This window comes from Spea bombifrons, chromosome 1 (genome assembly GCF_027358695.1).
Source record: "Spea bombifrons isolate aSpeBom1 chromosome 1, aSpeBom1.2.pri, whole genome shotgun sequence".
NCBI classification, from domain to species: Eukaryota; Metazoa; Chordata; class Amphibia; order Anura; family Pelobatidae; genus Spea; species Spea bombifrons.
Genome location: NC_071087.1, coordinates 113,827,394 through 113,842,752, shown reverse-complemented (window position 1 = coordinate 113,842,752; position 15,359 = coordinate 113,827,394). Strand labels below are relative to the sequence as shown.

At 38.2% G+C, this 15,359-nt stretch overlaps 1 protein-coding gene across 1 annotated transcript in view; it reads right to left on the bottom strand.

Moving 5' to 3' along the window:
* Positions 1-937: 937 nt before the first annotated feature.
* The window catches only part of SGSM1 (small G protein signaling modulator 1), a 75,046-nt gene continuing 60,624 nt past the window's right edge, over positions 938-15,359 (bottom strand). The window contains exons 13-25 of the mRNA XM_053469328.1: positions 14,212-14,350; positions 12,030-12,094; positions 10,715-10,860; positions 9,535-9,663; positions 8,762-8,944; positions 7,884-7,955; positions 6,703-7,299; positions 6,089-6,213; positions 5,261-5,343; positions 4,552-4,661; positions 3,767-3,863; positions 3,305-3,472; positions 938-2,206 (exon numbers count right to left, since the gene is read on the bottom strand). Of these exons, the coding sequence (XP_053325303.1) occupies positions 2,118-2,206; positions 3,305-3,472; positions 3,767-3,863; positions 4,552-4,661; positions 5,261-5,343; positions 6,089-6,213; positions 6,703-7,299; positions 7,884-7,955; positions 8,762-8,944; positions 9,535-9,663; positions 10,715-10,860; positions 12,030-12,094; positions 14,212-14,350 (2,003 nt within the window). The 3' untranslated portion in view covers positions 938-2,117. The remainder of the gene's footprint in view (positions 2,207-3,304; positions 3,473-3,766; positions 3,864-4,551; positions 4,662-5,260; positions 5,344-6,088; positions 6,214-6,702; positions 7,300-7,883; positions 7,956-8,761; positions 8,945-9,534; positions 9,664-10,714; positions 10,861-12,029; positions 12,095-14,211; positions 14,351-15,359) is intronic.

The window sequence follows — 15,359 nt, the reverse complement described above, 5'->3', positions numbered from 1 at the left end:
ATATCCTCTGAAAACATTTATAAGATATGCCTGCAACATTTAAGAGATATTTCTACTGATAGAATGTGTCACACACTGACTTTACAAGGACGCACAGAAATGTACAGTAACTAGAATAAATAAATAAATACTTTCCCCTTCCTGTCATAAGTTATTCAAAAACACTGATATCTGGGAACACAAATATACTCTTTTAAACAGCATAGTATAAATAGGAGAACATTATTAAGAGCGACAGTGTCGCCATGAATAACGGAACAGATTCCCCATTGTCTGAGTTACAGCCCCAAATCTTGCTCTTAATAAAATAAAAAGTCTTTATGAAACCAAAAAATATATATACCTGCTGATACTGAAATAGCTTTCTGGTATTCCCTTGGAATGATATGAGTTAAAGTTGGGTGCATTTAGCTAATTCATTCCCATGACGTTCTAGCAAAGGTTCCACGCAACATTTTGTGTGCTGCTCTAGTCTAGTCAGTCACTGTTTTTCAATATGTCCGAAAATTAAATAAATTTGCTTTCATTCAGCTTTCATTACGCTTGAGCGCACCCATCCCAGAATACCGAATTATAGAATATCTAATACAGGCCGGTGACATTTGAGGCATAGTTGCTCTGTGCTGCACAAAGCTTGGTGGCCTGCACTTGGGGTGACTTGCAGCGTACAGGTGCTCTTTACCATGAAACGACGTTAAAGCTGGGGTTATAGCACACACATTGGGTGGAAATCTGCCTGTGTATGCAGTCCCCACTTGCTATGCTTTTCAGGCTTGCTGCTTTTATTGACAGAAAAGTTGTCCATATGCAGGATGCAACACTATACAGTATGTAGGGACAACCATACAAACTAAAGGACTTGCTGAGTGATACTCATGTAAGCACCCTGTGAGAGCTACAAAAAAAACATGTGGGACACCAATTCCCAATAATTGGCTTTTGCTAACTGATAATAGATATATGAGAAGATTCACTCTTAGCAAGTACATTTTTATAATGAGGATTACACCCCCTTTCCATTTAAAACATTACGATCTCAAAATCAGTCCAAAAACTAGTTTTGTTTTAAGGAAATAGCCAGTAACTTGTTTTAGCTGTCATACCACTGAATGAGAATTGGTTCTTCCCAGTTCTGGTTGATATATTTCTATAGTCCCTTATAAAAATGGCATGCCCTGTTTAAGTCTCTGCCACTGTTTATGCATCACAACTGGTGAACTCCTTTCATCATTGGATCGATAAGCAAGTCTTTGTGCTACCACTTGAAAATTCTATCTATATATTTTTTTTATATGTAAAAACATTTTACTTTATTCAGCAACAAAACTGAATATGAGACAATAAATAATACATTAAATATTTTCGGTATACATACTATATATTCTCTGCTAATATCTGATATTTTGTGCCAATAAAGTTTCCCTGCAATGTGAAAGCTGTGCCATTATTAAGCAACACGAAGCACTGTTAATAAGGTAGGCAAGCCACAGGTCTCGTTCTGATAATTTGCAAACAGTGACTAAGCTGCTGTCCCACTGGGTACACCAAGCTCCTAATGGCAACATCATTAGTAAAAATATAATGCAACCGATAAAGCACTTTGTTTTAGTTGTGCCTCTTATTAGGGGCTCTCAAACTTCATCCCAAACGAGTATCCTGCCTGTGGCCTTAGAAACTCTCATACTATGCCCTGAACCTGCCTGCCGTATACATGAAATCGTAAGCTTCTAATGTGAGCTCAAAAACCCACCCAAGACCCTGCAGTTACCCTACCGGCTTGAGCACCAGGAAACATTTGTTACGACCTGTTTCCTAATGCTCTGCGGTTGAAATCGAGGACAAAAAAGAGATTTTGAGGTCTTTGGTCTAACATCAAACTAAAAAGGCTAAAGGGAAGGAAGCTTAAGTTTAAATATGGAATAATACAGGAAACCTTTTATGTTCCCTCTGCTATTGGTGTTCGCTCCTGTTTCTGGCACTTACAGAGTAAATAAACTGGCTGATTAGGTATTGTCTAACCCTTGTCTTTCAGTATGGGTGGTATTATAATGTTTTCCAGGGCTTCATGGCAGCAGATGTTTTTAGATTTGACTGTTTTTCTCTATTTAGTGCTTCCCTCACTTGTTTTCGATCAAGGTCTGCACCTTATACACCAGATCCCGAGCCAGCTTCTTGATCTGCTTAATGTTGTGTCTCTCGGCCATTTCTGGAAAATGAATAGGAAAAGTGAAAAGTGAAGCAAATGTAAACACAAAAACAGCTATTTGGGACTTATAATTTATGATTGCAAAGAGTTACAATTTTTGTACATGACACACTGCTGGGCTGATTGCACAATGCGGATAGTAAACATTTGTTGTATGAGCTATATATTTTACTTACATCATGATCTCGACTTACTTTTAGCCAGTATTGCCCATTAAAGTTAATGTGCACGTAATGCGCCATTTATCTGCGCTATAAAACACCCTTCAGATATAAATATATAACAGCAAAAATGTCACATTAATGCAATATTGCAATATGGCACCAATAAATGATAATTATACACAATTATTACTAGCCTGCTCAACATATTCATTTCTAAACAAGAATGTCTTTGCCAGGAAAGTGCTGGAGATTCATAATTTAATCAGGATTTCTCTTTTTTAATTAGGGGGTAACCCTGATGATGTCATGGTTACATCATTGGGATCTTAAATAGTTAGTTTGAATTGTTTCAATGTATTTTATTAAATGTTTACCCTTTTAATTTTCAAAGAACTTTGTTATTCTAATCTCCCTGCTTGTTGACCTGTCCTGCTTTCCTGATCACAGTATGGGGGACACTAACATCTTTACACTAAATCTGCTAACCGTTGGGAGATTAGTATGTGATGATGTACCTTTTTAAGGATTTTCTATATTAATACAAAATCAACAACACATTAGAACAAATACTGCCCCAGTAAAAGTAAATAGGTGGCATAGTGCATGTTGTAGCAAAGGATGTTTAACATTTATTAACTCTGATAATTAAATACTAAGATAACACAGGGATGTAAATACAGGGTTAGCAACATTTATATTGGTCTCTTTCTTCTTTTTCACCATATGCAAGAAAAGACAGAAGATGGCATGTCATGGCGCCGAGGCTTACTGGTTGAAACAAAGTAAATTAATCTAAAAGTAAAATGGAACAATCTGTAGGCCTTTCATACCCCACCTTTCCAAGTTTTTCCTTGAAGAGTAAAAGCAATAAATACTTTTCACTTTACAGTCATGGCTTGCAATTCTTAGAAATCAGCCAAAATCAAGTACTTACCATTAAAAAACTTTATTATATCCGTGAAGTCCATATTGTTTTCCAAGATAATGTCACGATAAACTTCCACCAATGCCAAGGCAATGAACAGGACAAAGTGAGAGGATGACACGTGCTTCGCTGCCCAAATGGTCTCCCAAACCGAAAAGACATCGTCATAAACCAGTTCTATTAAAGAAAGGTGAGGTCGCTAACTACTCCAGACAATGTTAACAGACATTAAGTCATTCATTTTAAGATGAACTGCATTTTTTATAGAAACTTGCTTTTGCGTCAATGCAGAGCAAAGCACATTACTTGTAAGTTGCCCCAGTAAATTAGTGTGGAAGAATAATCAAACAAATATAGTAAATATGGGTTAGATGGTGTCCACAAAAGTCCCTGACAGGCTGCACATCTAGAACGATTACTAAAAGTTACTGTTACAAAAAAAAAAACCTGAGAAGTATCTTGATTACGGACCTCGTTTGAAGTCAAGAAGGAACCAGCGGTAACAGAAATAGAAATGAGTGTAGTCTCCATTTTGGTGCATCAGCTCAAATAGTTCAGAATCCAAAATCTGGAGAGAGGGAATAAAAAAAATGTCACAAGAACAGCACAACAAATAAAGAAGTAAAGCTAATATTGTGTTAATCGACATGAAGAGACCTCATCTGAATGGTTGAAATATCTATTAATGTAACCTACCTTACATTACATTTAGTTATATAGTGCCAGCAGATTCCTTAGCACTTTACCTGCACATATCTGTCGTTATAGTAATACTTCTGATGCTATTTACATGCAGTAATGACAATGATTGTGAACTTTAACCTCAACTTTCATGTTTACAAAAGGTAATAAGGCATCATTACCGTCCCAGTTGCCCACACAGTTCAAAGAAATGAAATACATTATTTTTGGATATACTATTTTATACACTACATTATAATATTTACAGGTAAAGTGCTAAATGCAAACACATCTAATTATGTGGATAATGTGAGTACGGCTCTTCTAAGTATTGAGCTGACTGTCCTTATAGCTCTGACCATTATTTTGTTGCTTAAGTCCTGGAATCACCAGATTTAGTTTAGCTAAGCTCAGGCTTTCATTCTCTATTTGACAGATGAAAGGTTTGCCAAAGTGTGAAAAATAAGCAAAATCGCATGCTCATGTTTTTTAGCTACATGGTATATATTGTCGGCTGCTCCTGGGAGTAGCCTAGTATAAGGATAATACCGGTATATCATATCCCATGCAAATACCTGTATCAGTGATCTCATGTTGGCAAAGTGTGTATCCATGGCACCTCCATGTGGAAAGTTTTGATTCATCCTCTTCATCAGTTCAGTAAAGCAGCTGAAAGCTAGGGCCTCTGTAAAACAAGGTTGTAGTCTGACCCATACACTGACAGCAATACACATAACGTAAAAAGAGGGCCATTCAGACAAAATGGGTTCCAGCGGTCATCAGAATCACGCCACTGGTTGCTTTGGTGATTCTTTGCACCAGAATTGATATTTAGAAATAACCAACTTTGTTTTAAATCCAGTCTCAAGGAATCCATGCTCTTAGAATTTGCTTATCAGTAATCTATTGATTCTCAATTTCTTATTCCTCGGTCACAAGCAAAACAAGACTGACACCTGCTAATTGTTTGTATTACGGTAATTATTGATTTATGTAAGCAGTTGGCTTCCAATTAGTTGAGTGATGAGGAATATCTCAACCTACAGACACATACATGAAGAAGAGAGGTAAGAACTAGAAATGAGTGTACCTTTGCTTAAGATGTAAGAATAAATCCCTTTTTATACTAGTGGATGAAAAACTAGCAATACATGAAGTGCTCAATGCTGGAATTTCGTGTTCATGTACCGTTTCTTTTTGTTTCTTGCTTTAAACCCATAATACAATTGTAAATAAACTACAAATAAAGAGATCAGCTACCAGTAGAATAAGAAAATATCCTACCATCATCCAGTATTACCAATAAGGGGGCCAGGAGATCACACATGCCTTGTACATAGCCAATTTCAATGTGCTGCCAGACATAGCTGAAAAACATGCAAGAACAACTAAAACTGTAAAGCTGATATTGCATTTAAATATGAAGCAAAGGAGATGAGGCAGCGTGGACTGCATCTGTGTGGATTACCCAGTGGCTTTAGCTTCACATACAAAATGGCTTTTTTTGTCATTCAACAGAAGGTTGGTGGGGGTCTATTCACTAAACAGCAAATGCATGCAAGTTGCCATAAAAAAGCCCAGCTCGCAAATTCGTGAAACTTGTATTTTTAATGGGGGAAAAAAATCACTCTTAGCTTGCATACTGCAGTTCCAAGTCACATATTTATCCTCGCATCACTTGTCATTCAATAATCATGCCCTCGCCAGAACTTTTAAGCATATAGACTTTTTCATGGAAAAACTGTTAGCTATATCAAGTAAGTTGAAATCTATTTCATACATGTTCAAAACTGGTATGTTATTCTACAAATTAAAGTGGCTTTTTGGACACAGCCGGCTCATATACTGTTAGTGACCAACTTTTGTAATGAATACCAAGAACAAGATGGCAGGAAACCATACTGTCTTTTTCTTCTCTGTTCTTCAAGAGACAATTCTGTAAATCTTTTAATATTAAGATCTCATTCATACTTTTCTCAAGACTAAAACAAGCTATAACAGAATTCTGCATTTCGGTCTGGGGTCACCGGATGACAGCCCTGCAATACAATGAAGTAATGCTGTTGTGTTGTACTGCTTTATAACCTTCCTTTGGCTTTACGTGACACATACCTGCACATAACATTGCGAAGCTTCTCCAAATTGGCAGGAGTAAAATACCAATAATTGCGGTCACACCTTTGAACATCCTTCTCAATTCGATGCAAATTGATGGTGTACATGTCAAGGAGTTCTTGCTATAGGAATGTTGGTGAGGGAGAAAGTTAAAATAATTTAAAAGCCTTTTCATCAGAACAGTAGTTACAGTGACACTGTATTTAAAGTGTATTAGTAAACGCAAAACAGCAGGGTCCACCAGTGAGGAGTTTCAACATGAACCATGGCACACTGATGTGTTAAAGAAGGGGTTATTAATATAACTGGGATTATGAAAGAGGGTTAAAAATGCTCTATGGTTTCCAATCACCACTTGCTAAAATTAAGGGCTATTTGCTGGCAAACCTGACTGATAAAACAGATTCACTCTTTGCTAAACCACACATTAGCCTAGTTTTTACATTTTTACTATTTACACCATTTTGATGTAGTTTTGTTAGCGAACCTATGTATGTGTGCACCATTTTGCAGCATGGGTGGCTCAGAAGTGTGTGCACTGGACATCAAATCATGCTAAGCATACATCTGTCAAAGATAAGAAAAATACTAACAATTTCCCAAATACTTACAGAGTATGTCACTCCTGTGGATGAGACAGGTGACATTTCAGAAACAGTGGCATCAATGACAACTAATGAATCATGTGTTGGATACAGACTCTCCATTTCTGGTTCTTCTGACAAATTGTCTTCACTCCCTATAAGACTTTCTTTATCAGCTTCACTATCTGGCCATGCTTCAACAACAGAAGGCACAGTATCCTTGTCTGGAAGGATCTCTTCTGCGCTTTCAGTCATAGACAGGAAATCATCCAGACTTTCGTTGGCTGTCGCTTCCGTATCCATGCTTTCTTGGATAGGAATATCCTCTTCGACCATCTTGTTATCCGCCAGGATGTTTTCCATGCTGCCCTGCTTTTTCCCACTGCTAGCACCAGATTTAATCTGCAGGTACGTGGCATTTTTGTTGGCCTCCAAAGAAGTATTGTCATCAGTGCTGAAGCTGTGATCTGAATACCCAGAGGTAATTGAGAAATTCCGGGAAGAAGGGTGCCCAGAATCTGGTGAGCAGGTCCCATTTGGTACCGTTCCGTTATGTACCTTAGCAGGTTTGTTATCCTCGCTTCTGAGGTCTGTTTGCTCGACTTCCTCCACTGATTCAAACACCTGTGCAAGAAATAATGTTACAGGCAAAGGGTTAAAAGAACATAGATATTAATATGAAGTTGAAAAAAAGATTTTGGAGTGTTTCTGTAGGGATTTTTGCCCGCTCATCCAGTAGAGGTCCATTGAACACCTTCGGGATGAACTGGAAGGAAAATTGCAGGCCAGGTCTTCTCGTCCAACATCAGTGCCTGACATCACAAGTGTTCTACTGGAGTAATGGGCAAGAAATTCCCACAGAAACACTCCAAAATCTTGTGGAAAGCCTCCCAGATGAGTGGGAGCTGTTAGTGGACAATTACATATTAATGTCTATATATTTAGAATGCAATGACATCAAAGTCCCTGTTGGTGTAAAAGTCAGGCGTCTCAATACTTTTGACCATATAGTGTATATGATTATGGATACCTATTTTATCTCGGTCACTCATGTACACTGTAATTTCTTAAATGACAATTTGCATGCTGCTTTCTTATTAGAAAGATAAAGGAATATTTGGACAGATTGAAAAGAATAGAAACTTAAACATATTTGAAATCTAGAGATATATATTCTGCAATGCTTAAGTCAAGGAGATGCCATTTACCTGTGTACTTGTACTCGAGTCACTATGCAAATGCACATGATTTTGTCGGTCAGAGTTGCAACTTTGGGAAGACTGATATAACAAACAAAAAAAGAGAGTGCTTTGTCATCTCCAACCCCAATATGGAGAATCATATTAACCATACTCATACTCATAAGTCCAAAGGCTATGAAAGTGTGTATATCTTTTATCAAACACACAGGATACTTATACAGGTATATTGAATATTTATATTCAAACATTGAAAATGTACCTGCATGTGTAAGACACACTTTAATAATATGAATATCTAATTTTGGCAATTTAATTGAATTATGAAATGATTCTTCAATATAATCTAGAACAGTGCTGTTCAAACTACGGCTCGTGGGCCATATCCAGCCCGGGGGCCACATCCAGCCCTGGTAGGCCGCCTCGCCTGGGGTCTTGAGGCTGGCTATTTGAATATGTGTGGATGCGGCCATAGCCGTAAAAGAGATCTGTGCCGATTGAGGCAGAGATCTCCCATTCACTGTGCGTCTGCCAGACAGCGGTGCACTGGAGATGACCTCATGTCTGGCGCGGCGCGGCGCTGACGGACAGACATGTAAAGCAAGACCACACTGCAAACCTAGAGGCAGACTGACAGACTCGGTTGAGGATAGGGAGGTAAGGTGATTAACACAAGGGAAACAATGCGGAGTATAGAGATATTCATATCATACTGATTACCCTAAAAATCCAAATAAAAAATATATTCATTCATTTGTAACTGTATTTTTATTATTTTTATATTATGCGGCCCTCATGTTGAAACGTTTGGAGACCCCTGATCTAGAACAACCACTGTACATTAGCAAGTTGATAAGGCATAAACAGATGCCCCTGCTGGGTCTGACCTCGTTGCTGACAGTTGAATCTCTGTGCATCATCCTTTGCATCTGAATATCCAGACTGGCTCCAGACGAACACTTAAGCAAAGCAGCAGCATGAGATTCCTTCTCCCGTTGACGCACAATAGCCTCACAGCCCAGCCACTCTGCCATGGTTTGTTCATAACAAGCACGGATTTGATCATCCACCTGCAGCATTTCCAAAAAAACAGCCACAGCATGTCATGGCAACATCAATATAACTCCCAACAATCATGATAACACAAAAACACGCACCGCCTCGCTGTTAATGAAAATTGGCTACCCACCTCTGACACCACTTCCCAGCTGCTCTCCCCTGTGGAGACCTTCCATTTTGTACTTTTTAATCTATTCTCCCTGCTCCTTCACCTGCTTTAAGGTTCATGCTGTTCATTACTGTTTCCTTGATCCCTTCTTGGCATGGATTTCACAGTTCCTTTTCTTTGATGCTCCTTTATTACTTGGCAAGACCCCTATTTATTATTTCTTCCTTTAGTGTCACATATAATATTAACACCCCTACTTACAGGGATAGACACACCATGGGCCTTATCTTTTCTAGCCTGTGCCCAAACACCCATTTTTCTGCTATCTGACCGCATCTTGTTATCAAAGGCTCTTTAGCTCTGCCCCAACCCCTTCCATGTCTCCCAACAACCTTGCCCAGCAATTCCCTGCCTGTTCTTTTCATAGAATTACAAATATCAATTAACCTTCATGCAGATTGTTATAGAATCTCATTGATTTGGATAACTTGCCTCTTTTCTTTGCGTTTCTGTCATGCCAAATTGATAGTGTCCAAGGAGAAAAGGCCATACATCTTTCCTGATCTCGTGTTGAATCCCACCATAGTAAATAAGACGTAGCAGCTCCTGCTCTTCATAACTCTGAATAAAGCCAGACAAATAAAAGCATTATTGCCAGTTGATAGGGATTGATTAGAGGACGAGTACACAGACTAAGTATTCCATTGCCCATAATTTCTTAAACAGCCAACATGGGAGATTTTAGCTCCATGCTCTGTGTGCGTCCTCTTCCTCATTAGTTTTTCTGCACGTTTCTCAAGCCGCATGATCACTACATTCAGTATCTTTAGACTTACTCTTGCCATCTAACAGACTGAGAAGAGTTCCCTACCTGCATGAAAAAAAAGTTTCTTAAAAAATCTGTGTGCTAAAGCCTTGGGTCATGTAATGTCCTAATAAATTATACACCCGGTGTGCATTTATGGGTAGTCAAAGGTGTTGCACAAGAAAGGTAAATAATTGGTGCTTTCCTGGAACAGATCTACTTCACTCCCTTGCTAAATCAACCAGTTAGCTAACAAAAGACTTAATGTATAGTGTTTAATACTACAGGTTTAATAAGCAGTACTGCATCTTACTTGGCTATTTCTTAACAATCTTAGATTGCTATGTTTTCAAGTTTTGGTTTTCTCTGACCTGCTTCTTAGGCAATATAGGTAGCGTTAAAGCTGTTGGACTACCTCACCCACGATCATTACACGACCTTTGTCAAGTCAAATTCTGGAGTTAATGGGAGTTTTACTTCAACAGCTAGAAGATTACTGTTCAGTCTTAGGTTATTTCACCCACCACTCACCTTATCTAGTCTCTCCCTGTTATGTAGGTTCTATAACTCAAGCAGTAAATCATATACAAACGTCTATTTTATTTTTATTTATTTATTTCCATCTTTAAATTCCACATAACAAACACGGAGATGTTTGACTGCATTTTCATTATCATTTTCTGCTTTCTACACTTTGATGAAACGACAACTACTTTATATAAACGGGGAACTGTGCTAATAACTATCAAGAAAACTTAATGAAGCAGTTTTACTTGCAAGATATATGCCGTTTATCTTTTCAGCAAATTTACAGGAAATTAAAGAACCAAACAACTGAAAAGGCTGGAATAAAATACACAAACACACCGTGCTGTCTTCTAGGTACTTTTGCCAAATCTCCACAGTCAGTCCCAAGCTGGCATCAACTGGCACATCAGGATACACAATCTTGTGATTGACAAGAGCCGATAAGTGTGTCCGCACAGTAGACAGATGTCTGCAGTAGGCAAGCCCTTATACACAGGCGATATTTTGAAATTAGTGATAACATGAAATTGTCTTTTATCGAATTACAATAAATTATGTGATGTAACGTTCTATTGGAGGGCTACTGAAAAACTTTTTTATCTTTCACTGCAACTTCCACTCCAACCAAAGCCATCGTTTCATGTTAAATGCATACTGGAGTGCATTTTGCTGCATAGAAATTGGTGCAGACGACCTATAGTTATATGTCCTCCCCCAGCTGCCTCTACTGAAGGCAGGGAGTATTTGTCAGTACACTTCTTGTATATGCTCATTAGAATTCCCAAACTCCTATTGAAACCATTGGGAGTAACAACAGCCAATCACAGGTATGCTATTTGAACGCTGATGTGTTTGCTAGCATATGGTATTGGCAGCTGCTGCTCCCACTGGTGTCAATATACTTCAACTGGAGTGCTACTCAGCATACCACTGCTTACTAGTTTGAGCAGAGGCACCCAAGGGATGAAGAAGAAGTCTCATTCACTTAACTTAATAACTAAAGAATGCTTCCACTGATTTGCATAAAGAGAGCTATACGGTTGTCTTAAATCATTCCTTTTATAGATTTTCTATGTTCCAAAACACACAGGGTTATATGGAAAAGTCATTGCAATATTACTTCCTTTCTATGATTGGCGATGAATTGGTGCTGCATTTAGATTAAATAACAACAGATTTTTACAAGACTATGATTTAGAACGCTTATGTATGATGAAAGAGAGAAGCACAGAAAGAGAATGGGGCACATAGACACATTACTCATAGAAAAATAGAAAAATACTTAGAGAAACAAGTTGATAGCAAAAAACGATAGTTCCAATCAACAGAAAATGCTGCAGTGTATCAGAATTCTGATTGTCTATCAGGTTTAAAATGTTTGTAATGTCATTAACATGTTTACTTTCCAATATAATTCACTGCCTTTCAATGATAAAATATACCCATTTATTATTTCTTCTTTTCTAAGAAATGATGAAGCAGTCTGTTGATGGTATTTCTTTAAATATGAAACCTAAACCCGCAGGGTACCATTACCATTTTTTTTACCTAGTAAATCACATGTGAAATTCTGGGAGAAAATACAACTCCCTGGATATATATATTTATAACCTGATAGCGACATAACTCAGAAATGGGTTAAAGAAATACTCACATCCATAAAATGCCCTAGATACAATCTGATACTTCATGTTGTCGCATAACATTTTCAGAGGAGCTCTGAGAAGAAAAAACAATTCTTTAAACACAGATATGATGCTGGTTGTAGAGTTAGTTATGGCTGATATGAAAGGACAAGGCTGATAATTCCTCAAAATAAGAAAAGCAGCGGTATGTATTTCCATCCTCATACATACCTAAGCCGGCTTGTGTTCAGCCAGGCCACAAGGTAAAAACAAAGTCAGGGAGCAATGCAGAAATACACAGAAAGCCAATAAAAGAGCACAAAAAAGGATCCAAGTCAGAAAGTAAATATTGCCTCAAGTCCTTGTTACTCTAGGCACTCCAGTGGATACATGTGAACTGCAAACAGAACGCACAAAAAGTTGATAACCCAAAATATATAACCAGGGTAAGCCAAGGGGGCAATTGCACCCCTTGCTAGCCCTCCCCCGAGGTCTTCTAAGACATTTTTTACAAGGTTCCCCGGGGGTTTGCCCTGCATAGTTAAGTTGTGGAGCAAAAACTAAGTTTACTGTATAATCTCCATACACATTGAGGAGTGGGTTATGTACAGACAAGTAATTCTGGTGCAAAGTTTGGTCTTCTCACCAGAGTAACCAATCAGTACTTTTTAAATTATTAAAAAGCTGCAAACATTAAGAGGTAGTGGATTGCTATGAAGGGAAGAACATCACAGGACACCACAGAAGGTCCATCATAAACGAATTGGGTTCCGTAGCTTCATTTATAGGACACATCATTTCTGCTGTCCCTACGCTTTCAAAGTGTTTTTGGAATAGGAGCAGCATAGCTCTCCTATGAAAAGGTGATTAACACGCATACCCCTACAAAAGCAGATATAAACTTATGCAAGCATTTATGACTACTTTATCTATGGCTCGGAATCTTGCCACTACATAACAAGGACTTTTATAAAACCATCCCTATCTTTTATGTTTGACCTCAAAATTCTTTCTCTAGAGGCTAACCAATAAAGTGTTCTGGTCCTCACCCATTTTGTACACAACATTTATTGACTCTTTAAATCTGGCAGTATTTAAACAGTTGCATTATATCATGAAGATAATCTGAATCTCCCAACTACCGTGCTGCTAATCTGGTGACAAGTCTTGGGAGTCCGTATGGCAGGATTCTAAAATAGTTTGAAACAGTCAATGGTATACAAGCAGGGCCTGAGACTCCATCTGCCACAGCATGCTCATCACATCCATGTTCTATTTTTGCTGTTGCACTTTCTCTTGCACTTAGTTGTTACAGAAAACTAGCAGATTGCAGGCTGAAAGTTTCTTTCGCTGCGACTCCTTCTTCCACCCACCTCTTTCATTGTGCCCCAACTGAGAGCCAACACTCTTCAATCTCCTCATTAAACCATTCACACATTCATCACTCTATACAGGGCTAAATGTAGTGTTTGATAGAACTAGTGCAAAAGCATGACATTTTGACTGTTTTAAGGCTGGGTGATATCCTAAAGAGAGCACAGGACTTATCGCATAGTTACCATACTGTTCACTTAACATATTTTGTCCATGAACAGTTCTAGGTATACTTAGTTTTAACCTTATTACCATATCACCCACATACAACTGTGTGTAAAGTGGTTCCTCACAGTGTGACATTATAAAGAAATGAAGTTTCGATACCACTTTCAAAGTTAAACAAGTTCTGACAAATCCTGTCTCACCCTAGTGGGTGTATCTGAGGTTGAGGAAATATCTCAAAGACGTCTTGGTGGACGAGCTAAATGTTAAAAAATAGATACAAATGCCGACAACGTAAAATCTTTCAAGAAAACCTGTTTTTAGATTTGCAGTCCTCCATTACATTGGCAGTTAAATGTAAGAACTCTATGTGGACCAAGTGACACAGGCTTGAATCAAGAAGAGAAAAGCAATGCTGTTTCTTGTTGATAATTTTACTAAATAAGAATTTCCAAATATAAACAGTATCTGAACATGTTATTAGCTGGACTCGGGTATCGTGACTGTTAATTGAGCTTTACCTGTAATGATTTTACCTAGAGCCTCCTTGATTGGAAAAATAGTGACTGTGGGATAACAAGTTAGCTGAATGTAAACTCTTTCCCAATGATGGACACCTGGTTTGCAGCATTACCCAACTGCACACATTTATAAGGCAAGGTAGTTGAATACCTCTCATGATTGCAGCCATTGGAATGACCTCCATCAGAAGATCCGCTGTGAGAACATGAGGAACAAGAGGACTTGCGTGTGCTGGGCTGCCACATAGAAGGAAGCCCACCACCCTGAGTTTCAATCAACTCCTGAGGTGCTGTAAAAACAAACAAACCACCAATTAGCCCATCCGTTTGCCATTAAAGAATACTTCATTTCTTATCCTATGGAGCAAGACAGCCGATATTATAGGGCATCCCTGGTATAATGAAGAGATTTACGGTTGTTCTAATTTTTTCACATTTCAGAAGTAATTAAACCAAATATTTTTTTTGGGGGGAGGCACCAAATTAAAGAATTTCCAAGAACTGCCAGTGAAATGCATGACTTCCCTCCAATCACAAGTTCAGCAGGTATTCGATTGATTAGTAATGTTTACCACAGTGCACCAGAACTACTCTTTATACATAACATCTAATGAAGATGAACTAAATTACCATCCCAACTTCATTTCCACCAGCTCTCTGTGTTGCAGACTCTGATTACATTTGAATATGCAGGTGTTTTAGACTTTCGCATAGCTTTAATAGTTCAGACAACCACCCAACCTAAAGTAAAAACTGATCCATAGAAAATTGCTGCGTTAACGAAACATGATTGAGAATGGAACCAACCCATGCAATATACCTCCCTACAAACTACATCAACACATCTGTAATGACAAACACTGCCCGTCACAACAACAAAACATACACAATACAAAACGTACATATGCAAATGTCGTGTACATGATCCAGTGAAAAATGTGAAACCTCAAAATAAAAGTACTGAAGGGGAACTTCAAAAAACCACACCAGCCAGAAAACAACTCCCTCACTCCCTCTACTCCTCCAAATTTTTTCACACTGCCTAAACATATTTACGGCCACCTTAAACTGCTGTGACCTGTCCCTTATCAGCCTCTAACCTTATACTGCTGCCCATGTATGTGATTAGTATTGCTAACAGAGGGTTATACTCTCCAAATATAGTCCTTAAAATGGAATGTTAGTGCAATTAAAATGTATTATTTTATATTGCAGTACTCTTTTTTTCAATAAGCATAGCTTTAAAAAACACACAAGCAGGTACACTCGTCATCCAATTCATTTAGTTAATCCCTTATG